This window comes from Dermacentor variabilis, chromosome 5, assembly GCF_050947875.1.
Source record: "Dermacentor variabilis isolate Ectoservices chromosome 5, ASM5094787v1, whole genome shotgun sequence".
NCBI lineage: Eukaryota > Metazoa > Arthropoda > Arachnida > Ixodida > Ixodidae > Dermacentor > Dermacentor variabilis.
The window spans coordinates 115,455,661-115,481,208 of record NC_134572.1 but is presented as its reverse complement, the minus strand read 5'-3'; the positions used below and the strand labels follow the sequence as shown (position 1 = coordinate 115,481,208).

At 47.0% G+C, this 25,548-nt stretch overlaps 1 protein-coding gene across 1 annotated transcript in view; it reads right to left on the bottom strand.

Annotated features, from left to right (window-relative positions):
* LOC142583076 (glycerophosphocholine choline phosphodiesterase ENPP6-like) overlaps positions 1–25,548 on the bottom strand; it is a 92,159-nt gene that overhangs the window by 892 nt on the left and 65,719 nt on the right. The window contains exons 2-8 of the mRNA XM_075693365.1: positions 15,001–15,178; positions 13,316–13,500; positions 10,588–10,697; positions 5,506–5,661; positions 4,533–4,676; positions 3,403–3,514; positions 1–793 (exon numbers count right to left, since the gene is read on the bottom strand). The exon at positions 1–793 is cut by the window's left edge and continues 892 nt beyond it. Coding sequence (XP_075549480.1) covers positions 498–793; positions 3,403–3,514; positions 4,533–4,676; positions 5,506–5,661; positions 10,588–10,697; positions 13,316–13,500; positions 15,001–15,178 — 1,181 coding nt within the window. The 3' untranslated portion in view covers positions 1–497. The remainder of the gene's footprint in view (positions 794–3,402; positions 3,515–4,532; positions 4,677–5,505; positions 5,662–10,587; positions 10,698–13,315; positions 13,501–15,000; positions 15,179–25,548) is intronic.

The following is a 25,548-nucleotide window of genomic DNA, read 5'->3' as shown; positions in this document are numbered from 1 at the left end:
CAATGTACTAATTAACAAAAATTCACTATTTTTTTGAAGCGTATATTTACCTTACGGCGCATATTGCAAATACCGCATATATGATGTACGAACGCAAGGCGGATTCTGCTGCAACCAGTTCTATTTGCTACAGTTAATTTTTTTTTAAATTACTTAAATTCTTCGCACAAACACCTGGTATATGATCTTGCCTAGTCCATCATCGTGTCGCTGAATTGGTATAAGCAGGCCAGCTTCCATAGCTGGTGCCTTTGCAACCTGCGGAGCGTTCTTAGACGTTACCGGTCCGGTGACTCTCATTCCAGCGATAACAGCGCTGCCCTCTATATAAGCAGTCGCTATCCATTTTCAGCTGACTTCACAGACTGCACAATTGCGCCCTCACGCTATCAAGAGGCCAAACGGGCCCGTACCGCCTCAGCGTCGCTGTGGTAACTAAGCGAACAGTCTTTCTTTGGCACACACAACCGCTTGGAGACGTCAGCGTCGTACGTGTTTCAGAGGGCGTGCCACGCGCTAAGCTGCGCCGACACGACTGCCGCAGCCAGAGACAGATGTTCGAAGTGTGCCGACCAGGAGAGCCACTGGTGCCTGGCCCGGGTGGGCGACGACGCGGCGTTGCTGTATTTGGAGCTGCCGTAGCGTGGGAAGTCAACTTCGGACTCGACGAGTCCTTCGTCCATGCGCGCCCAGGAACCGTTGTTGGGCTTAGGTTCGAGGCCGAGCGCGTGGCACATGAAGTTGTAGTGGTCCACGTTGACCAGGGGCTTGATCACGTAGTCCCGCTTGATGCCTGTTATGGCGAGAACGCGAGCGCACAAATGAGAAGAGTATAACGCTACCCTTATTATAATACAATGATTCTCGATTTTTTTTTCATGTTTACAGCAAAGTACGAACTATTCTGAACTTCTCGCATGGTGCGTCCAAGAAAAGTCTGAATCGCCATCAAGAAAACATAATTAGTGCTGTAGCATGCGCACTAAAGCTCTACTGTAATAAGAACACTCCACTATAATAAGAATGCAAATTCTGTATTCATGAAGCCTTTATTCGGTGACGTTGGACGTGCTATGGGGCGCAAAGCAATGAGGGAGCGGTTGCTTTCTCGCCATGACGCTTGCTTGGCGGAACAACTACAGACGCAGTCATTCCGAGTGCGTCGACAGTGATGCTTCCGAGTGCGTCGACAGTGAACCACCGGAGTGCTTCGGCAGTGATGCTTAATCCCGGTCGTTACTACCAGAGCCCTTCCGCCCCCTTTCCCCCTTTTTTTCGGAGTAGAGCTGAAATGCCGCACTTCCTGTTTTTTTTTTTTGAACCACTGCCAGAATGCTCTGGAATGATCATTGGAAGATGCCATTACCTTTAGTTATTTATTTATACGTGGCTGCCGAGTCCACGCCCGTCTCACCCATTTCGTATCAGGGCTTTTGTTTCATTTCGTATCAGTTCGGTCAGGGCTTTTGTGCGACGGTTCTTCTAAATTGTCCCGGGCAACGAAGCAGCGGCACGTTACTTTCCTTGCTCGTGGTGACAATGCCTGATATCAGTACACCACGCTTCTCTGCCACACATTTGTTGCATTTGCGTCGATGGCGACGGCGGTCGCAAGAAGCGATCGCGCCAGGAAGCAAGAAGCGGTCGCGCCAAACGCAGCATGCCGGGACGCCGGCTGATGCGTTTGTGCGGTTCGGCTCGTATGACCCACAGACATAATCCCCGATTGTTGTTCGAGTCTGGTCATTGCTGGAAAGTGTAGTTACCGGAAATCTGCGCTACTGATACGATTCCGCGCCTTTCGGCGTTTTTCCTCGAGCGGCAGCGGCAGCAGCAAGGCGCCGGTTGCTTCAAATTGCGCTTCAGATTGGTGGTATACGCCTTGTGTGCACTGCGAACGAACGTGGCGAGGTAAGCGCAAATTATACAAGTTTTGAAAGCTTCCTCTTGCAGACCGGTGCGCGCGTTCTACCTCGCATTCGAGCTTTTATATTTAGGCCTGAAGTGAACGGCAGCTATAGTGAAACCGCTTCGTGGTTTTCTTATAACCGTGCGTGAAAAGAAAGTAGTAATAATGCTATGTTACCATAAACCGGGTTCCGATTAGATTCACTTCTGTCAAATTCTGTGCTGCAGCCCAAGATGCACGATTTCACGACGTTTACCCCACCGCCTGTTGTAAGGAATGCGGTCTGTGCGCGTGAGGCTAGAGACGATTAGCCACAGCAGAGGTTCGAAATTTTATCTTCTCCGCGATTCCAAAAGCCTACAATTTTTATGAATCTGCGCGAGCAGTTTGCTTGTTTCGAGCCTTTCGTTAGCTGTATATAACTGAAAGCGTCGGCACTAAAAAACACAAGGCACGTGTTCGGAGTGCACGTGACGTGCTTGTGGTAACACCTTTGGTTGAACTTTTCAGATAAGGCTAAAGGTGAATATTGTCAGAAGTCATTACCACATCTTGTTATTCAGTTCTCTTGGTGACATGCCAATCCACGCGCCGCTTTCTTCCTGAAATTTGCGTCAGCTGGAATGACAACGCGCCACTGACACGTCACTGTTTCACAGCTAAAGATAAGAGCGGTAAGCTCAAAAGCAGCGAGCAAGAAATTCGACATCGTTTGGGAGTCGTATACATATCTCTTCGTTGCGGAAAGTTTAGAGCTTTCTGATAGAACTAGCAGAGTGAACTCCGGCTCTGTGATCATTCAGCTGCCGAAAGAATGATTATCAGTGTGCGTGCATTTGTCTTTGTACCTGTGGCTTCAGACGGTCTTGCCGCGTTATATGTTGCGCTTTATTTTTCTAAATTTTGAAGCACGATCCCATCGTTCTAAAGGTATGAAGGCGATAAGGCTCTCCACACAGGGGTTTAACCGGTGAGGGGAAGGAGGAGGGCAGGGAGGGCGGACCAGGCGTGTGCCGCCCTCGTAATTTCTGTGTACTATGTTACATAGCAAAAACCGACGTGCGACAATACCGCCTGCCCTCACCGACCTGCCCCCAAACCCGACAACAAGTCCTGGCTACGTCACTGTCTCCACACATGAATACTCACTGAGAATTTATTTGCATGCATAAGACACTAAAAATTTGCTGAAAATGGTCAATTTCACAAAGTCGTCCTTTCGGCTTTCAAACGGCCACAAAGTCGTTTGAAGCCAAGAGGACGATTTTTAGGCAAAACCGTGTACTACGCAACATTCCGATGCTGGCTGATTTGCCATGCATGTAGTTTCACCAGCAACAAACTCTACACTTTTGCAGGAAATTCTATGGCGGAAAGAATGCAATGCAGCTGTCGCTCGCTTTATTATGTAGCCGATGCATTCAACCATTCAGAAGTTGCCTCTGAAGCCACGGATGGCAGACTTGTAGCAGGCCTAATAAGTCTGTACGTACCTGGACCTTGAGCGTAGAAAATGGTCCTCATCTCCGGAAGTTCGGGGTCATATCCGTGGTAGCCAAAGAAGCGCTTCTTATGGTTCACTTTTGTCTTGGTGCTATCGCTGAGCTGCAAATGAAATTTAAAAAATAACAACAATGGCAGTCAAGATATGTGGGCTTTCACATCCCACGATGTCTGCACAGCGTCCTATCTATCTGGCGTGGTCAACGCACTAGCTTTAGTAAACGCTAATCGCAGGGCCGCCTTTGGTCACGTCACTGTAACACGACCAAACCTGTACCGCCTAACTCTGCTTGCCAGAGCCGCGGTAGGCAAAGTTACTGAAATTACCTCTAAATAAAGTTTAATGATCATGAGAATTTGGTACGACGAGCGAAATCCAGGAGAAATTAGCATACGAATTCACAGGCGAGACTGAACCGTTATTAAATAAGCAGGTCGTATACTCAGCTTTGTCCATGAGAAAATGAACAATGAAGAACGTTTATTTTATTGATTGTTCAATGCATACACATGACGTAAGCAGAGAGAGCATAAATTTAAACAAGCAGGTGAACGAAAGTACGTTTCATTGGGGCTATTTCTGTTTCACTTAGCATAGAGCACCTAAATATTACAGGTATATTAAACTTTGGGCTCGATGTTGAAAGCTACGCAAGCAGTCTGACACTAAGTGAACTGTTTTATATACTTTTTCTTAGTATTTGCTTTTAAGATGATTTGATAGATTTATTAGTGAAAATAGCTGACCAATTACAAACACCATAATTAACGAAAATATATGTGCATTTGTGCCTCCAAATTCTATTATCTTTACATGAGAAATTAAAACGAACAAAAACGAGAATGACAAGATTATTCTAGGAAAATCGCCTCTGGAACGGATAACCTCCTAGTAAATAAATTGTAAATTTATTGGTGGCGCCAGACGGCTGCTAACAAATTGTTTTCGACATGGTCTGGGAAATGGCATCTGAAGAATTGGAGTACGCGACACTGGCAAGGAAACTGGCAAGGAAACTGCAAGGAAATCTTTACGAAATGTTGAGAGACCTCGCAGGTTTCCCGGGTGCTTCGCGTGAACCCCGTGGCCCCTTTGAAAACTGTGAACTCGCCTCCTTACCGGCAAAATGAAGTACTTGGGCGTGGTCATCAGGAATAGGGGCAACACCCGCGAGCTGTGCTTGATATTGTATCTGGCTGGAATCTCGTCCTTGGTGTAGACCTGCAGCCCTTCTACGCGAGCATCGATCAGGGCACGGTGCAGCTGGCCAGATGCAACGGATCAAAGAAAGACAGAGTGAAAAAACGAATAAGTGAAAAATGCGCAATGGAGAGTGTCCAAGGCTCAAGAGGCCGCAAGAGAGTAATGGTGGGTTCACTGCTGCTCGTAGCCGATATCGAACACCGGCGCGCAGCCGTCGCGCGGGTACGCAACTTCTTGAAACAAAGTGGTGCTGTAAAGGCTGCTTGTTGGATAAACTCTTACGAACGGGGTATGACACGTTTGATATACCAGAGTATCACGCTAGAATGGATGCATGCAGTCACGAGTATTTGTTCTCTCTCTCTCTCTCTTTATAGGGCTACAAAGTTATGGCAGGCTGTGACCACAGTCGCTCTCTCTGGCCACTTGCTTGTATCGCTTTTCGGTAGAACTTTCTCTGCAGTTAAACTGCAGAAGCATGTGGAAATGTTGCTTGGCGTGTGCCTCAAAGCGCTGATTTATTTTATGTTTCAGCTCAAGTGCACAGCTTTCATTCTAGCGCGCAAAGAATTTCGCCTGTATAGGTCTAAACTCCGTACATGAGTTATATTACCCTCGCACGATACATGAATGTCGTCCTAGATTTTAATCACCGGTCGAGCTCAAAGCCTTTTCTCCGAAAGAAGTCGTAGTCTTTTCTTCACTTGTTATTTCGTTTCCATCAGGGTCATAATCAAAAGAAAATAGCAAAACATAGAAAAAAAAAGAACATTGACCGCGTCAGACGAGCAAGTATAAAAAGCGTGTCCCCCGCATGTGAATGTGTGAAAGCTCTTCACGCACAAGAGTTTACTTTGTAAGCGTCTAAAATTAATCAACTCAGACTTACCGGCCGGAACATGTCTTTCCTCGGAAGCACCATGGAATGAGACCCGAAGTTCAGCATGTACTTGATGTAAGGCGAGTATTTGTCAAGCATGATGTCGGTGGTGGACTCGGGGCCCGTGTTGGCGATGCCGTGATCCGATACAACCATCAGCGTGACCTGCATAAAAGGCATCAGCACGAATCGTAGCTGTTAAACATGGTCATAAAATAGCAACATTCGAGTGTTCTTTGTTCTGCCATATCATGACAGAATCAAGGAGTACCAGTCTACATTAGCCTAAAATAGGTTCTTTCTTTGTAACGTAAAACGCAAACGTCGATTTTCCATGTGCACATTTAATATTTGGAGAGAGACTCAATTTACTGGCTTGCACCAGTAATATTTTATCTCAGGATATCTGCATTACATTCTTTTTTCACTCAAGATGCATTTGCTAAATTTACGTATTTTGCACTTGCGAGATCAGTCATAAAAATTGGATTTGGGACCTGCAGCAGTTACTAACCACATATGTCACAAAAACATCCCCTCTATTGTGCCCAGATCGAACAGGACACCGCATTGAAACATACTTTATTAGGTCCATACCCAACTTTCGTGAAAAAGAAAACAAAGCAAAAAACGTGGTGGCCGCTTATTCTATCAAAGGAGGAAGTCAGAGCAAAGTTGTCTAGCTGGGTATATTCAGAGGTACTCATATCACGGACAACGCCGAAGCGCGTATTCCCTAAGCAGTAATCGTTGGGCCATCGCCTGGGTTCGGAAGGATTCGACGCACGCGCTCTGCGATACGTGCATGGCATTAACTAATGAACACTCTGAAGATCCGAATAACAAATGTCCTCAATCAATAATGTATGTTTTAGTTTTGCCCTTCCTGCTTGGACCACGTGACGTACGCAGTATCGTGCTAACATAGCAGCATGAGTTCAATGTACCCTGGTGAACTATACCTTCGAGACTCGATTCGCATTTATTTGGGGAAAGATTATCGTTGTTAAAAAGCAAAAAAACAACTAGAAGAACGTGAGCAGTCAGGCTTCCCTTATTTCAATTTGTATATTAACTGCTGCACCAGTCGGTACATTAATATGACGTCTCGAATTTCAAAGTATTTTAGCATATTTGGGCCATTTTGTTCGCGAGGGGTTATTAAGACTTGTTATAGGTTGAGTATGAAATGCACTGCAATTCCTTGCATATAATTAAACTATTACCTAGTACCGCGCAGATGCTATCGATCTATCGAGATCTCATGACTTCACGAGGAATTAGAACAAAAACTTAAAGCCTACATTTTGTTTTGCCGTCTTTTCCGGCTTTCTAAGACTCCGCTCCGGGTATGACTGATATTTCTATTATTCCAGAACTATAATTCACCAATACAGTCGAACATAACGTTTTCTTTTTGTTTAGTGTCCTTTTATTAAACTTGCGCGAGGCATCATCCCACACTGCGAACAGACTTTCTGTCCGGAAGTAAGGCAAGTATAGGTAGGGTCACTGCGTGTAATGATACACTACATGTCGCCACTTATTGTACCAATTGTGCCGCTTTGTTCTAGATAGCTGCCGCTTCTACTTGTATTTCGCCCTTTGCTTCGATTCTCGTCGCCACCACTGCTTAACTTTCGGCTCACCATTGTGTTATTTAATGTAGCGGCACGACTGTCGCCTCCAAGCATGCTAAAGATCGGCACAGGTGGACACAGGCCGACAAGATGTGGGACGACAGAATACCTAATGATGCGACAGTTCATAGTTACTAATTGTCTTAACGCAGCGCAGGCCTCGACCGTTCTCGCGAAAAAATGCAGCTTTTGACACTCTCACACGCGATCACGGTCGTTTCCGCGGAGCTACTACAGAAAAGAGCAACGGCGAAAGCCTAAAGAGCCAACTTGCCGTGGCGCCGTGAATGCAACGTGATTGTTATAGCTGTAATAGATATATATGAGAAAACATTTAGTGAAACCCTTGGACTTAAGCCCTTGTTCCTCCGGACACGTAATCTAGTGCTTTAGGTAACGATTCGGTCACACCAACGACGGCGTTTCGTTTTTTTTTTTCAACATAACACTATTTGACAGGAATTCCACGCAATCTGGGTATGCTGATCTATTTCCATTTTCGATGAAGAATCTCCTTTCGAGATAGAAAAAGTAACTGCGCGGCGTGAAGTACGCGGCCACTTTTTGTGTGTTTGCAACATTTACCCTTGTGAGAGGGAAAAAAACTCTAATTCAGAGGAAAAAAATAAGAAAGCAGCGGCAGAGAGGTTAGCAAGACGCACTTTCGGTTTGCTACACTACGCTGGAGGAAAGAGAGAAAGGAACGAAAAAATAGAAATAACGGGAAAGAAAGAACAGTAGTGAAGTGCCCACGGGGAGGTGCATGCCGCGTATGCACACATTCGCAGATGCCTGTCTACTGAGGAGCTGAAGTCTTGACTACTCAAGATCGTTTTGAGAGGCGAAGATCCTTGGACAGAGGCCATGCACATCGTTGGAGAAGAAAGTAACGAGGGCGTTGATACAGTTCAATACGTCCCTCATCGCACTGAATCCGCCACGACCATAAATCTAGTACGCAAATTTTGAGCTCAGGACCAGGACAACGTGAGATCTCTAGTAACGCCGGTACGCTTTTACGCGCAAGCGTAACTGTCCAGCTCTTCAAATCGGTGGTGTCTCTCTGAAGCCGAGAAGCAAGTTAACGAGGCAGGCGCCTGGAGGTGAAGAAAATCGCGCGTCGGGGAAAGTACGAAGGAACGCGAGCGCGCGACAAAGTAGCGCCACCCAGAAGAAATTGCAGATAACGTTCAGCGAAGGCGGGAAGGACAAACGAGGCGAAGCGTCGCGGAGGACGAAGGTAGGCAGAGGCACGCCGGGTTGACCTCCTCTGGCAGTTGCTACAGGTATTGTTTGCGATACAGACATACTGCGATAACATCGTCTTCGCGCGCTGTACGCTGTGTGTGCGAGTGAAAGCCTGCGACGGTGAGCCGACGATGGCGGCTCAATCTCGTTGCACAAGGGAGGAAGCGCACCGTATGCAGTCGCGCGCATGACACCAGGGGAGGAAGGGGGGGGGGAGACGGGCGTTGTACTTCGGCCGCGCGTGGTCGTACGGGCTTTTAACGCGATAGCGTTAAAGAGCTCGTGTCGCAGAAAAGCCGGTGTCGTCGGCGTCGGGTGTCGGCGTCGGCGTCCGCGGCGTTGGCCGTGAGCGATAAATGATGGCAGGCACTTCATAAATAAAAAAATTGGAGGACGCTTAAGCTTCGCCTTCAAGAGTGGAACGCGACAGCGTTCCCGTCGACCCGCCAAGGGGTGGAAGACAATGGGCTACGGCGCAGCGAGTACGCGCCCCGCATCGGACGCGGTGAGCGTCGAGCAACGCAGCGTTCGGCGCGACAACGAAATGTGCGCCTGAGCAAGCGACGCACGCCTGAGCCTTAGAAACAGCTCGTTTCTAAGGCAACACCGCGTTCACTAGAGGCGCTTTTGTACCGCTTTGAAGCATCGAACTCGTGGCTCAGTGGTAATGTCTCCGTCTCACACTCCGGAGACCCTGGTTCGATTCCCACCCAGCTCATCTTGGAAGTTGCTGCTTTTTATATTATGAAGTGCCTGCCGTGATTTATCGCTCACGGCCAACGCCGCGGACGCCGACACCGACGCCGTCGACACCGGCTTTTCTGCGACACGAGCTCCTTAACGCTATCGCGCTAAAAGCAACTTCCAAGATGGGCTGGGTTGGAATCGAACCAGGGTCTCCGGAGTGTGAGACGGAGACGCTACCACTCAGCCACGAGTTCGATGCTTGAAATCGGTACAAACGCGCTTTTAGTGAACGCGGTGTTGCCTTAAAAACGTACCGTAGAATGTTATACTGCGGTGTATATCGGTAATTATGCGCACGTAACTTACAGAAGTCGCATTTACACGAATAGCGAAGTACGTTTCCGCTACATTTCTTCTGTGCTTACCGCACACGCAGAGCCATCTTGCGGCAAACACAGAAGATCCCTCCTCTCAATGTACGGCGCTGCCCCGACAGGTGGCGCGCCATGCGCGCATTGGGTAAAGGCATTGGGGCTGTGCTGTGCGCGGACCGGTGCCAGGCGCGTTGCGGCCCCGCCTCCCTCTCCCCCCTGGCGACGCTTCGCCGTGCTCCCACGCGGGTTGCAGAATCAAGCGCCGTTCCTTTCTTTAGATTACTATCTGTCTATCTCTCTGCCCGTGCCGATCACGACGTTTGGCTGGCGTAGATCGTTTCCCCCTCCGAGACACCGAGTTCTTTGGTTCGTTCCGTTTGCTCAGGCGCACGTTTCGTTGCCGCGCAGAACGCTGCGTTGCTCGACGCTCTCCGTGTGATAGGTGGGCGCAAAGTCCGATGCGGGGCGCCTCGTAAGTGATCCCTGCGCCGTAGCGCTTTGTCTTACACCCCTTGGCGGGTCGATGTGAACGCTGTCGCGTTCCACTCTTGAAGGCGAAGCTTAAGCGTCCTCCAATTTTTATTGAAAGCGATCTGCTTTGGGGGCACAGTCCAGGTGGGACGACTGCTCGTAGCTTTGCGTGCTCAGTGTTGTCACCCCTCAGTTTGCATTGAAGCATCACTTGGCTCGCTGCTGCTGCCACGATTCCTCACGCATGCGTTTTAACAGCGAGTTTCCGTGGTCATCAACTGTGAAGTGTTCATGTGTGCCTGTGCGCGCTGACACCATGCTGGCTAATTTAGCTAGTAAGTGAATGTTTGCAAGGGGGTGTTCTGCTCCGACGGCTGCTTAGTATGGCGCGACCATGCGAGCCCTGTCTTGAGTACGATATGCGATGCGGACACTGTAGGCGTTAAAGCACAGCGAGGGCCGATAGCGTCGTGTGCGCTATAGCACCCATAGGGGTGCTATAGCGCACACGAGTAAGGGAGCGCAGAAGCGACCCGTGTTCACGAAGTGAAAGGTCGCTGTAAATTTCTTGCCTTTCGGGGTGCTCACGATTAACATCATCACAAAACGTTCACATCTCGAGCTTTGAAGAGAACACGTTTACAGTACGTTGTATCAAGTGATGAGCTGACCTTTTGTGTAAGGTTCAGGGCTTCTAACTGATCGATGAGATAGTTCAAGTGGTGGTCGAATTCCGCTAGCGCTTTGTGCCGCTCCTTGCTCTCTGGACCACGGTGACGACCTGCAAACGCAGGAAAGAGTCGAGTCAAGTCTGCGCACATTTCAGCATACGCTCATGCATGTATCAACTGCTAGATAAAACAATGGCGGATATACACGTTTAGAGAGCGTAGAACTCTCAGATTGCAGCAGGAAGCCTACCAAAATATGCGAGAGAAACTTGTGGTGACTACAGAAGGTTTGGTAGTATTAGGGGGAACGTTGCTGTCGTAACGTCGGAACTGTTTGTCTCATGAAGAAACATTTGTTTAACGCAGCGTGAAATCTTGTGCTCAACAGGAGCTCGTTCTACTATAAGGACATTGATGTTAGAGGTGAGCCTGATGTTATGGCGTTAGAACCACCTAGCCCCCACGTGTCAAGAGAAATCGTGGTCGTCGCTCAAACAACTCAAGGCCACAGCAGAAATTTGTGTCTTAAGTTGGAAAATTTTATTCTATATCAGAAGGAAAGACACGTGTGCTGCTCAGAGAAAGAACAAATGAAACTTTGCAATACGTTGTTAGAGACATTGACGCAACTCTGAATGTTGGTGCTTGCAAATTTGAGTGATGCTCGCGAATTAGAATGTTTCAGGCACGCGTTTTTCTCCCAAAGTTAAACAATTTTCTGCTATTCAGTATCCATAAAAATTAAGTAGCAAAGACGCAGAGGGGCCTCCACATGTGTGCTCGTTTTATCCGGCTGCCGACCGCGCTGTATTTTAACTTACTTTTTTTGGTTTGCTTTCTGAAGTATGCCTTCTCATAATTTTGTCGTTCTTATGTTACGTTATACTCCGTTTGATTGTTTCTTTGATTTTACTCGTTATATGTTCTTGTCATGACCTTCAGTGCGACCACTCCATCTCGTGAGTATGAGCCATGTTTTTAGAGAACACCCCTACCACTTAACCTCTTCGCTATGTAGTGTGTTTTGAAAAAGCTTGTGCCATCGTAATCTCCACGGCTGATAGATAGCGCTGCCTGCAACAGATGTCGCTACGCAACCTGTGAATATTGTTTTCTCTGATAGCTGTTAAGGGGGCTGTTATCGTGTTAATTGTGCTGACAAATACGATTTAATAACGTTGGTTACCAGTCACAAGGCAGAAACTGAAGATGTTAGTCCATGCATTCCCGCTGCGACCTTCACTACTTTCTCGAGGCCTGCACAGTCCTGCACCACTTACAGTCATAGAAAAAAATTAGAACAGGAAGCGGATCAAATGTGCGCTTTACGTGGGGCCAAGTTGACTGAACATACGGCTTACATGAGTGCTACTTCGTGTGCAATTTATGTAGGCACATATCCGAACAATTGTTTCAAATTTTGGAAACCTAACAGGCCGCCTGTTCGGCGTCCGCAAGTCGATATACAAGCATGAAATTCGCGTACTTTGCATCAACAAATTCGATCACACTCGTCGCTGTCTTCTTTGCTGGGACAAAGTACCGTGGTCATTGTCTCAGTGACAACACCTCATTCACCTTCGGTCACTGTCATAGACGTTTCTCTTGCTACTACTGTGTTTACTAACGAAATATATATCGACTTCAGTATTTGGCTTTCACAGACAGCAGTGGCTTGTACGGATGGGGAAACGAGATCTCTGTTCGACTATCGGTTTCATTACAATTGGTCAATTTATTTCGCTATTCTTTGCCTTGGCTTGATAGGTGACGCACCTGTGGCGTATTCGGCTTTGTGAGAATTGGAATGATCGGCGAAATCGGCGAGACTGCGAGGACCTGACCGACGTCTGCTTAACGCCGCCCGTGGGCACTTCAAGCTGAAAAAATTGGAGTTTTGGCATCAATTAACAGTGTTAATAAACACTGTTAACAGGTCGGCAATATTTATTCGACGGGTTAACTGATTAATCGGCTAAGTTATTCTTCGCGTGTAAGGCGAAGAAAAGTCTGAACTGACCGTTTAAAACTGAATACTCACGTCAGGTCATCGTCACTGTGATGCTGAAAATGGCAAATTGTAAATGGGGAAGTCTGCGCAATATTCACGCGGTGACCTCTTATTGCCAAACCTCCATATTTGCAGATATAATTTTTACGCCTTCTGAGCGTGCTGCCAGTGCAGAATGCAATATTTATGTCCTATAAAGAGGCCACAGAGGGTGCCTCAATTGCGATTGGCATCTGCCCTTAAACAAGGGTAAACAAAAACTTATAGACTCTCTCTTAGCTCGTCCCTTGAGTCGCTTCAGCTATATATATATATATATATATATATATATATATATATATATATATATATATATATATATATATATATATATATATCTCGCCAGGTCAATTAGCAACATGTATAATTAATTCATGAATTTATTTGTGACTAAAACTTACCCAATCAATTGCACAACAGTAGTTTTTTAATTTCGTGAAGGAAACTTATTTGTTTTTATAGTAAAGCGTTTCGTAAGCGTACTTTTGGAAGTACATGAGTGCGCGGTAATGTAGCATGGATAGAGGCTGAGGCGAATTAGCCAACTTAAAATAATCGTCAATTTAATTATATCTGGAATTCTTTAAAGCTAATAAACTTACTCGCGACTAAAACTTAGTGGATCAATCACGTAGTCTTATTAGTTTTAACAACGAAACACGACATTTGTGTGCGTACCGAAGTATGCGACTGCACCGTACTGGAGCATGGCCAGGCTGAGCTCATCGGTGTCGAAAACTTCGAGCACCTCGTTCAGCTTGTTCCGGAAGTCGTGGTCCAGGGAGCGCCAGCCCGGAACGGGACGCTGGGGCATGCAGATGGCCGGCCGCGTCTCGTTCAACGCAACTTCGCAGCCCGGCCACCTGCGGCGGTAAACGTGGTACAGAACGAGCCGCGCGTTTCGCGGAGCTGTACAGCAAGCGCCGTCGAGCAGACGTGGCCTCCGATCTCGCAAAGGCAAATGCGCACCCGTGTTATCTCGGAAGCCACGTTGCAGGCATCAGGGAGATGTGCTGGCGCTGTAGCCACATTCCGCGTGGCTTCTCTACTAGAGCTCTCTACTAGAGTAGAGTTCGTCACACCAGTGACGAACTCTACTGGTGTGAACTTTTCTCGGTATGCAGAGGTGGTAGACGTGGCTTATATTTCAAGAATTTTACTTGGCAAAGATTCAAGGAAGACACGGGTCCACAGGAACATGAAATAAGTGATCAGCAGTCGTGGAACAAGCGACATTCCTCACGCCAGCGTTTGGACAGAGGGGTGTATCTGCGTTAGGGCTTAAGACATGTCTCCTTGTCGAAACTTTGGCTCCAGAGACATCGACTGTTCGTCGACTGTTGATAATTCGCAAAGATTGTGCAAAGCGGCGAGCACCGACAAATAAATGCGTCAATATGGCTGCTCCTCTTTGGCGCTTTGGCCCCTATTTGGAGGTTAAGGGAATTATATAACGAAAACTTGGAGGACGCTTAAGCTTCGCCTTTAAGAGTGGAACTCGATAGCATTCAAAGATCTCTGACTGTTTCTCGAACTTCCTGGCAACTGCAGCTTATGTAACCGTAATGCTTCACGGGAAATGCTGGCGGCGAACGCTGTTCGCGAAGGCGAGCAGGCGAGCTTTCTAGAAGAAACGCGACCTCTTGCGCGGGTCGCGGATGCGAGGATGCAAGAGCAATCTGGATGCTGCTGCTGCAAGCAACTGAGTGGGCCGCGCCGCTCTATGAATGCTAGAAACGCTGGAAAATGGGGTTATGTTTGAGTTTCCGCTTAACAGAATTGTGCTTTCTGGTATATCCGAATTACAATCCGACGCTATCCTGCTCTAGGTTGTGCTTACTTTTCGATTTTTCTCACGCATCTTACTTTGAGGTATCCAGTTAGTTCAGTAACGCCTATGCGCCACGCGGAGGGCCTGCGCGGATCGGGATGCGTGGTTCGAGATGATTTTCTTGACCGGAGACGCCGCCGCCAACACCGACACCGAATTTTCTGCGACACGGGGCCTTCAACGCTATCGTGTTAAAATGCTTCTTAAGAGTTTCGGGAGGGGACCATTTGTTTCAGACGCAGTCTTTTACATGTAAGCCTTTACCTCTTGGCCAGCGTTCGGACTCCCGCTATCAGTCACGATTGCGGTCGACGTGATAATGTGACCATCGCCGCGGCGACGGCCTATCGTGGAGATAACTTGCGTGTTTGGTTGGATATGGGCCCTGAGCAATTTCGCGACGATGAAAAAGAAATCAGCCTCCTCAAGGCTCCCATCTAAATAATTACTAATGAAGCACAACGTGCTTATCTTTAGTTTTCAAACTTCTAACGAATGGAGCAAATGCAGCGAATGAATGAAGTTTGCCCACCAGTAGACGGCCGATCGCAGCCTGCGTCTCTCTGCCAGCAGCCAGATGGGCTCGGCGCGCTCCCACCAGTGGGACCACGACACGGAGCTGCCCGCCATCTGCACTCCCAGGAACAGGTCACGCTTCTCGGTGTCGTACATGGCATCTGCCACGATGCCGTGGGACTCCGGGTACAGGCCTGTTACCGTCACGACAGCAGCAGCATGCGCAGAGGAAATAGAGAATAAGTGTTGCTTAGCCTATCAATTGGTGCAGCGTCTGTAATTTCCTTTCCGCACCCCCCACCCACGTTGCTCAGAAACTCTTACACTTGCAACTAAGAGGGAGGGAGAGAATGGCTATTAAATGAAATTGAAGAAGTTTAACGATGCTCGAGAGAAAGAAAAAAAGTAGACGACTCGGTGCTGGCTTATGAATGATTATGAGCAATTGAAAATTAAAAAGCCCGAGAGAAGAAAGAATTTTGCTTGTGGGCACTGTATTGAACTATATTTTACTGGTTTACGGGAAAATGCTGGCGGGCGAAGCACAACCAAGAAGGCAGCGAAAGAAATCGTATCCTGTCAATAAAATTTAGTTGATAATTCAGCGCTCATCCTCTTCGAATACTTTCTTTTTCGGTCCTTGTGGTCTTGCACTTCCCACAACCATGAAGATTACTAGTAACGCTTAACATATTGGTCACGGTGGAAGTAGTGCGAAGCGAGTTGAAAGGAGACGACGGGTCAATTTGACAGAGTGGTGCAAGGTCGTTGGCATGATAGTTATTAAAGAATTGACTGTGAGCAGGTGTGACGTTTCGTTTCCTTCTGGCGTGTGACTTTTCGGTGAGCGTTGGTGCCTCCTCAGCGGTGATGAATAACAGTGCCGTCGCAACGAAATTACGGGAAGGCATGCATTTGTTTTGTTTTAAGGAGCTTCGGATATGGATGTCTAGTCGTATCTGTCGGTTATAACAGTAAAGGCAAACTCAAGAGGATTACCCTGACCCGATAGCGCGATGCTTCAAATGGTTCCTTTCCTCCATTTTGATCGTGTGTACCTTGCTTGGATGAGTTTACTCTATACGCAAGTGTACCATGAATCCCTAGTCGTGAGCTTCACCTACGCACCGAGGAAAAAGTCTTCATTACGGAAGGCTAGCTGTGCAGACGACGTGTATTTTACAAGTTCATTTCTCGTTTGTACAAACCACAAAGTTGATATTGTGTTGTCGTATTTGGTCTACTTTGGCTCTAAGCTTTCTATTGTCTGTCTTTCCGGCTAGTACGTTGAAACTTCCGCAGGCGATAATGTTTTGTGCCGATAGTCAGCCGCACCGTTAGGCATGATCCTTTTACGAACGAGTAAAACATGCCTTCTACCAGGAGACGTGTTCTCTGAGGATCACTTTCGGCGATAAAACCGGCTTCGCGTGACGAAGTGCTCAGCCAGCCAATAAGCGCGCACTGGAACTGATAGTGCCGAAAGCAGTCGTCCAAGAATACGTCCCCAGATGTAGTAGTAATGTTATTGCAAAGCGGTCCTAAATTTATTAATTCCCATTTCCTCATATTTATTTTACCTGACATTGATGCGTACTAATTACAAATACGAAATCTGGCCGCAAGACTTTCCCCACCACGTAAGAACAAAGTAATGTATTCGGTATACGCTGGTGCCTTCACGCACCCTTTTCCTCGCTTTTCCTCGCCTTTTCCCGGCTTACAAGTGGCCTGTCACTAAAACGCCTTTACAACGGGTCAATCGCAAGTACAAACAATACAGATGTCAAAGAACAGCCCTGCCGCACTCCCCCAGTCACGTCAAAGCTAGGTGTTAAAAGGCTGTTAAGCAGTGGCCCAGCTGTTGTTCCCGAGTAAAAGATGCGCAGGATGTTTACAAACACATTGGGGAAGTTATAGCAGCACCTCAAATAAATGCTGGTGTTCTAAGCGATCGAACGCTTTGGCTTGGTCCAAGATTACCGATACGCCTGAAGCTCCCCGCAGTGTTGTGTACTGTATAATATCACGTGTTAATTTGAGAGATCAAAATATACTCCGACCAGGCACGGAATATGTTCGATGTACACTGACTAGTTTAGGCAATAATACCTTCATGCGATTTACATGAAGAGTTGCCATTATAGTCTGCGTTGACGAGCGTTACAGGCTTCCAGGATGACGGTTCTCCAAGACCGGGGTCGGGCTTTGTCAAGAGCATCATGCGGCCGCAAGTAAACAATTTACTAACACCTTCACGTGCAAGAATTCCGTTAGAAGAAATACAAAGGCAGTGCTTACTTCTGGACAGCAGGACCAGTAAAATTCGACTGGTAAGCCATTTGGACCGGTTGGTGATCCGCTGTTCAGAGATCGGATAACATCAAAAGTTTCTTGCAGGTTTGTTAGAGACATTAAATTTGTGCCTTCTGTGTCTTCCACTTGGGGTAAGTTATCACAAGAACTTAATATTTCTTCGCGCCAGACTTTTATGTTGTAAATATCTTCCGATGAGAATGCATCTGAGAACCCGCTGTAAAATATTCTTTCGACATCTCGTCTCGCACCACTTTCTGTGTCGTCTCTTATTTTATATTTTTAATACAAGAGCTGTCATTTTGATCCTGCTAGCCATGCGAGCCAGTCGCAGTACCTCGGGATCAGAACTATGGCTGTTCGTATGGCCCGAAATGTGGCCCACGCCTTTGCGGAAGGACGAGAATACCAGCTCATAAGCCGATGGCATCGTTCATGCTGCTGATCTAGGCACTCGCGCACAAGCTGTGTTTGGAAACTACCATCTCGTACTATTCTTATCCTTCTGAGGCCCTCACAAAGTTGCTCAGTCTTTTTCTTTTTTTCATTTCCAACTAGCTGCGATACATGCTGACCTACAATTTTCCTTTAGTGTGCCCCATGTTTTAATATTGCATTCATAATCCGTACTGCTGCTTTCATTTCGGTTAGGGTCACCTGGTCACTGAAAGAAGGGATGTCTAGTTTACACATATCAGTACGTTCTCCTGGCCTTCCTTCCAAGTTCAACATGACAGTGAACGCTCGGTGATCTGAAATGTGTCCCGCTTCTGCTGGAAGATCTAGGGTACTGCACTGGACAGTTCGTGATGGTTATTTAAGGGGGAAATAGATTCGATCTAGGCACCCTTGCGATTGTCTTTGCTACCACGTAGCCCCAAAGCTACCACCACGCGTATGTATCGAGGCATCTGATAAAATTTATTCTTTCAGTATACTTGATCATTTAGCTGAATGGGCGTTACAAGCATATTGCTTTGCTCCTCGTGTGTCACGCATGGGGTCGAGTACACAGCGCCAACCATGAAGAATGGTTGGTTGACTATCAAAAATGGGGAGAGCCTTGCAAAGAAGTCTGCGGCCTGAACGTACAGCGGGCCCATAGACATTCAATGCCCGAACTTTTCTCTTGGCCCAGAAGAAATTGCAAGCTGCTACACGACCTTCTGAATCAAATAGGCGGTGGCTTCCGTGTAGAGGCATCCTACGCAAACGAACTCCTGCACCACGACATCGACCGGGGCTATACGACATGTCTTGTTCCGTAAGTTACATTCCTGAAGAAACACGAGGTCGACTTCGTTCTCGCGGGCAAAATGGATTACTTCTCTCTGTTTATCTCTACTAAGAAATCATTATTGCATTAAATGTCATCATGGGCAAATACATTATTAATGAACGAGTTTCATGCAAAAATAGATTGAGGGTAATGGTTTCCCACAAATAAGTTGCGCACAGAATCGACGTGCAATATCGTTGCAACAACCAGAGAGCAGCAAATTATACATGGGCATAAGTAAGTGCCCCGCAATAGTGAAGGCGACGCGGACACTGCACATATTTTTCACATGGCTTAGCCGAAAGCAAGCTGATTACTTAAACAGCAAGGTTGCAGACGCTCGCACAGCGACGGAAACGTGATCATTTTGTCAGTGCTGCTTCAGCTTCGTAGCGGGAAGCGGAAGAAAATTGGCAGTGACTTAGCTCGGCTATGTCAGGATATACGCAGCGAAAGCTAAGGCATAACATGGTTAGCCTTGGTTAATCTTGATTGCAAGTTCAGGTTAGTCTGGTTGTCTAGCTATGTTGCGGCGTTTAGCCAGTCGTTCGGCGCGCTGTTCGTCTGTTTCCTGGGTGATTCGTTTCCTCTTCATCTCGTTCCGATGTCGATTCCAGGCCTCCTCCTGCTTATCAGAATTGTCGCCGTCCATACTGCCGCCTCAACTGTGGTTGCGGCGCACACGAGCTCTCCTTTTCAATCCTCCGACATGTTATCAGGCATGCGACGCAGCTGGCAAAGCGAGTGGAGGCGAATGCAACGACGAGGAACGCGGTGTGACGTCATGTGCCTCCTCGGAGCACCGTCACGGCGAAATCGCAAGTTCGCTGCAAGTAACGCTTTCGCTTTAAAAACAATCCTTGTAGGCACGCCATGGTTAGTACGTCTGCGAACAGGAGACAGTTTCCATGATAGTGGTGTCTCGTGGCATTGTCTTGCATTTCCTGGAGGGTGCGGCAGTTGGTTCCGATGACATACCACTCTTTGAAGAAGACAGCATTCTCCTGGCGTATTCAGACGTGGTTGGTAAGAGCGTGCGTCTCTCATTCGGCGCCGTACTGGCACCACCCGCATGCGCCGTCGTTGTCTTGACAACCGGTGGGATCAAGTGACCGGCCGAGGCATCGGTGATGCCGAGATGGCGTACAGCAGCGTCCTCGCCAGCGTTCGGCGTTGTAGCACATGTAAGAAGCTGTTCTCGCTGTAATCGCGTAAGCTAGGCATATTATGCGGACTTGTCATCATCTTCCGCCGCAGACAACGGCATTGTGGTAGGTAGCGTCCCGTTGCTCTTTTCGTCAGCAGAAGGAGAAGACTCGGCGTCGGCCGCATTGGGGGTCGCTGGCGTCAGCGCCTCTTGTGCACTTTCTTTTCCTATTTGATCTGTGGCTTGCGTCTGTGCTGCCTCTTCAGAAGTTATGCCTTCCATAGTTGGTTGGGTGGCCGTTACTGGTGTTACTAAAGCGGCATACGAACGTGGTTGCACAGAGTCAACAGTGGCAGGCTGCCATTGCAACGTCTGCAAGGCGCGTTGCACGTTGCAGTCGTAGGGCCGAAAATGATGCATCGGGCGTACCGAGTTGACGTGCAGGACACCCCGAAATCAGCTCCTGCGCCGCACTTGATAGCATGTTCTCTTCATTCCTTCGTATTCTGGCATTACTCGAAAGCCAGTCATCATGACGGAATTCGATGGAGGGTTTAGGAACTCCGACTCAACCACTCGGCTGACATTGCCGATGTCCATGCTGTCCTTGGAAACAACGCCGGCAATGCCTGGGTAATTCCGATACAGTGCAAATGCAGTCGATGATGGCGTCGATGATGGCGTCAACCGTCACCGAAACCGGTATATTGAAGAGAATGCACTGGCCTTTCGTTGAACGTTGAACTGATGCTTGTTTGTATATATGGCTGCTTCGCCTAAGCAACCGTTTCTAATGTGTGGCGCCCAAGCTGACGATACGTACCAAAGATGCGCCCGCCAATGAGGTTCATTTATTTAGCTGACTTCAAGCGGTTTTGCTTATTTAAAACCAACTATTTTCTTGCAACGGATTGGTCATTGTGTTACTGGTTTCTGGATGAAACTTGAACGTCAAAGGCAAATTTTATGGTTGCTCAGCCAAAGGTAACATTTTAGCCTGTACCTTTTATACTCCAAGTAACCTAGCAGTTAAATTCGCAGAGCGATGGGATTGAAGGTTCAAGGGACTCCAGCTGCCCCGGTTCTGTTTAAGAGGTGAAGTACAGGTGCACTGCGTTTTTTTGGGTGATGCCGCTTTGTAATTCTTAGATTGTCATGGACTACTATAGAGGGGCCATGGCTATTTGAGTGCCAACTGTGTCTGCGTGGTGGTCAGTGACTGCTGTTTTGTTATTTCAAAATCTCACTAGCATTTCTTGCTGAACGCGAGTCGGTCACCTCCAAACAGAAAGGTTTCATCCTTCACCAATTAGAAAACTTGTTTAAGCTTGCCCCCTTTCCTGTGATTTACCAACCTGCAAGCACTCGTTGTGGCACTCGTTCACTAGCAAGGACTCATGAGCTCACTGACTGCACTAATTTGATTTTTATAAACGGCGTAACTGTCACGTACATTACGTATCATCCACTAATCGGCGAATCATAGCAAAAAGCAAGACGTCTATGTCCAAACAGTACTAACTCTGTACAGGCTTTCGTGTTAATAAAATGGTTTAATCGGGGGACTGTGTTCAAGCCATGCACAAAACCAACAATAACACTTGAGAATAGATGAAGCCAAGGCGCAGCTGTCGATATGGATATACTTTCAATATACTTAGCCCCGTTCTTGTCAGTTCCATTGTTCGGGCGTCGTGCGCACTACTTTGCTGGAACACATGCGTGCTGGAACGCTGTACTGCTATAATGGCGCACAACCTTCTTTGGCAGATAAGGGAGTAAGGATTAAGAAGGAAAGCGCACACACTTACAGCACTGCCGAATATAGTCCAGAAATCCGATTCGCATGTGTTTATGCTTGATAACAAAAACATAAACTACACACTACTTATGCTAAAATGAAACGCAATATACAGCACTCCGCGTTAAATTTCAGTATTATTTGTTCGCTTCTCTCTTGCACGCCTTCGAAAGCGCGAAACCAGCGCATGTAGTAAGCTAAGGTGATTCAGTATCTACTCCGAGAAACCAAAAACAGAAAGGGCTGTGAAGCTCTATACCGTGCGCACGGAGCTCAGCCTTCTCCGATCTGACCCCTCGTCTGTTTTTCCAGACTGCAGCTACGAGCCCCCGCCCCCACTCCCCCACTTTGCCCTTTTTTCTTACTGTGGCAAAAACCTTTGTTTGTCTTGAGTGGAAACAGGGCAAAATAACCGAATGTGAGAAAGGAACAGACAACAGCGCCGTTGTCCCTCCCTTTCTCAGGCGCTGTTATTTAGCACTGTTTCCGCTCAAGTCAGGAAATAACCAGCTCAATATGTGTGCCCTTCTGCAGTTGTTTGTCGGCAGTACGTCCTATCAGCGCCTTGCCAGCTCTTCCGGTCCGGATGCGTAAAGAAGGGTTGTTAGACAAGACTTGCTCGTCGCGAAAGTCGCCTAGGCGTCGCCGCCACTGTCTATACCCCGTTTAACAGACGGTCATGTCTGCCGTCAATCACGGTCACTCGGCGACTTCCGTTCGCTGCGTTCTTACATAAACTGGCCAAGTTCGCTGAAAGCCTCTCACTCCTCTCTGTGCCTCCTGGATCTCTCCTCCATTGACGCAGCTCAGTGAACTGTGGCGTGGACTGAACCGCGTTGAACATTTTCTTGTTCTTTCTGCGTTCCAAGAAAATACTCACAAAAAAGGGGAACTCATCACCTGTTCTCAAGTTTGCTCCTTTGTTTATTTGCTCAAATTTTTCGCGGCATCTTTGTTTGTTCCGCACCGGAAAGCGTTGCAGCAATATTTATCTTTGCTGCGCAAACCACGTCATGCGCTTTTGTCACTTATTTGCCATAAAAATTTTTTCCCTTGATCTGTGCACTTTGGCATGAAGTAATCAAACGTACGATGAATCTCTGCTTGTACGTATACACGTAATTATTTTTTGGCTGCAACCCAGTTGCTAAAAAAAGGCCCATATCTGCTTTAGGTTAGTGTTTTTCGACACGTTCTGGTGACGAGTGAGAAAGAGTGTGAATCATTACGTGCGTCAGTCAAATAAACGGATTAATGCTTGGTTCCCGTTTCATAATGGATTGTGCCAGAGGGTCTGACCTTCAATAAGCAGCACTGTCACTATTGTATGTCTCAGTGGAGGGCTCCAGGTCAATATTGAGAGCCTGAATTACGTTAATAGGTACCATATAGAACCAACAGACAACGAAGCCACGGTTAATTAGATGAGATTGAAATTGCATTGTACAAGATAATGTAGAGAAATGAAAGTGGATAATATATAAGTTGTCGCTGGTGGGGACTGAACCCACAACCTTCGCATTTTATGTTCGCTCCCAGCCAGTGGCAAGTTATCTGCCCAAAATTTCGCTGTTCTTGCCCTAGCCATAGTCGCCCAACACTTAACAGCATCTATGTTTGTGAGCGTATATGTCATTTCTTTCAGCTCCTTTGACTACACGCCGCAATTAATGTTTTTTCCATACACATCAAGAACTCTATAGTTGTTAGTGAAGTGCTTTTTCTTCGTGCTTTTGGTCGAGCCTAATGACACTTCCCCTTTCTGTTGCTTTTAACCTTTACTCGCTACTTAAACAATTCCTCTCTGGAAAACGAAGGTTCTGCCTCGAGTAAGCTCTCGATTTTCTTTCTGACATCACCGACGTACAAGACAGTTATATTCCAAATCGGTAATATTACATATTTAGACGGGTCAGTTAAAGCTATTTGGCCTCTGTTTTAAACAAAAAGTAGCTGTCAACACACAGTGGTCACTGAACTGCACGGGCTTCGCTTCACGTGTAGTACGAAACGGCACGAATGCTGTCGACACTAATAACCTTATCTTCTCTGGCGTGCCTGTTGCCCTGAAAGTGAGTGTGCTAAGGTTGCGACCCATTCGGGAGAGCAAGAATACTACCAAAGTATTCAAGATTATTGTCGTGCACCAGCTAGCGTAATCAGCAGATTAGCACTTCCATCGCTTATTGGGAGACGTTTAACTCGGTCACAAAAAGAACACACGCACTTCAGATCACTTGCCATTATTAAAATTTGATCACAATTCAAATAATAATAATAATAATAATAATAATAATAATAATAATAATAATAATAATAATAATAATAATAATAATAATAATAATAATAATAATAATGACAACCATTCCACTCTGTGAAGATGGAATGGGAGCGATCCCGAAGATAGTGCAATGCCGGGCCGACCCACGGCGGAGGTGAATTAGGCGTTAAGCCCTCCCCATACGTGGGCCTATCCCGAAGATAGTGAAATGCTGGGCCGACCCGCGGAGGAGGTGCAGTTCGCCATTAAGGGGCCCACATACACAGCTTCGCAGGTTATCCGTCTTCACAGAGTGGAAGGGCACTGAGATTTTTTTTTTAACCACAGTAATAATAATACACTCGCCGCTTTTCGAATAACACGATGGTTGGTGATTCTTGTGTGCTTCGCTTAAATGAAAGCTCGGATAAATGGAATGTCAAACGTTTTGTCAGTTGGTGTCCTTTTTAGGTGGAGCCTACAGCTATTGCTATTGCAATGAACTAAGCCCCTATGTTAGCATCGCACCACATCTTTATTTTGTATTGATTCGTAGCAAACTTATATTCACCTTACACTGAGATGTCAGCTTAAAATATATGAAGAATGGTTACATAATTTCATCTCAAGACCATAATGTTACTTATGCGCACAATACTGTATTACATATACAGACTAACTCTCTATAGTTTAGCTAGAGCTACTACGGAGGCTTTTCAAGATTGCGTATGCTAGCAGCACCAGCACACATTTGGCTTCATCGACAATCAGCAAGCTCGAAAAACAGGTTTTATTAATACGTTAGCATTAGGAGTGTCAAAGTGTAAGACAGTGTAATATATAGCACTGCACCTGACGCTACACGGCTCCGGACAACAGTCAGTGGAATTTCACTCCTCGAAGAGGCAGGACGTGTCGAGGGAGTTCCACGAAACGAAGCAGGGACGCGTCGTGAAGGCTACGCTCAGTCGCCTCGGCGGTGGGGACAGGACAGCATTCTGCATCCCACTCCTGACATAAGCATTCTGTGCACGCCCACTATAAGCACACTATAGCGTTCCTGCCGAGCTGCTGTGTGCATGTATTATCTGGTCTGAGCTGCGAACATCAGGCTAACGTTAACTAATATAACGGCGCTTGCAAGTGCTCTCCCTACAGCGTTGTGAGACGCCTGGGTAGCTTCCAGGATGCTGTTTCTAGCAGCTGTTCTTAGGATGCTCTGTTCTTAAATGCTGTTCCTGTGCCTAGATGGAATTGTCTCGCATGCTGCGTCACGCCAGCATGTCGTACGTCCGTCTGGTTAGAAACATAGACCACAGAGTTCAAGCACAACGGTGAACCATTGGTGAACTGGTGAAACCACATATTTTTTTTTTATTATTTTTTTACTGTCGCAACCATGTTTTCAGAGCCAGGACTTCGTGTTCGATGACGTAACAGCTGAAGCGAGTGAACCTCGACGCTAAGTGTGCAACAAGAGCGCTCAGCGCTATATTGCACGCAGGCCATTCGCTCCAGCTGATCCCACAGTGCCCCGGTAAAACACGGTTGCCACCAACACGCGCTGAAAATTTCGGTCTATATAGAATAGCGCTATAGATGGGGTGCAGTAGCGCGTGCAGTGGAGCGAGCGTTACACGAGGATACTAGCAAGCTTGATGTCCTAATGCTTAACCGGTCCACCTTTCGTCGCCCACTTATTTTGTTGCTCATGCACTATTAAGGGTGCGCTACTCTCAAAGAGCGCAGCCAATCCTCCTT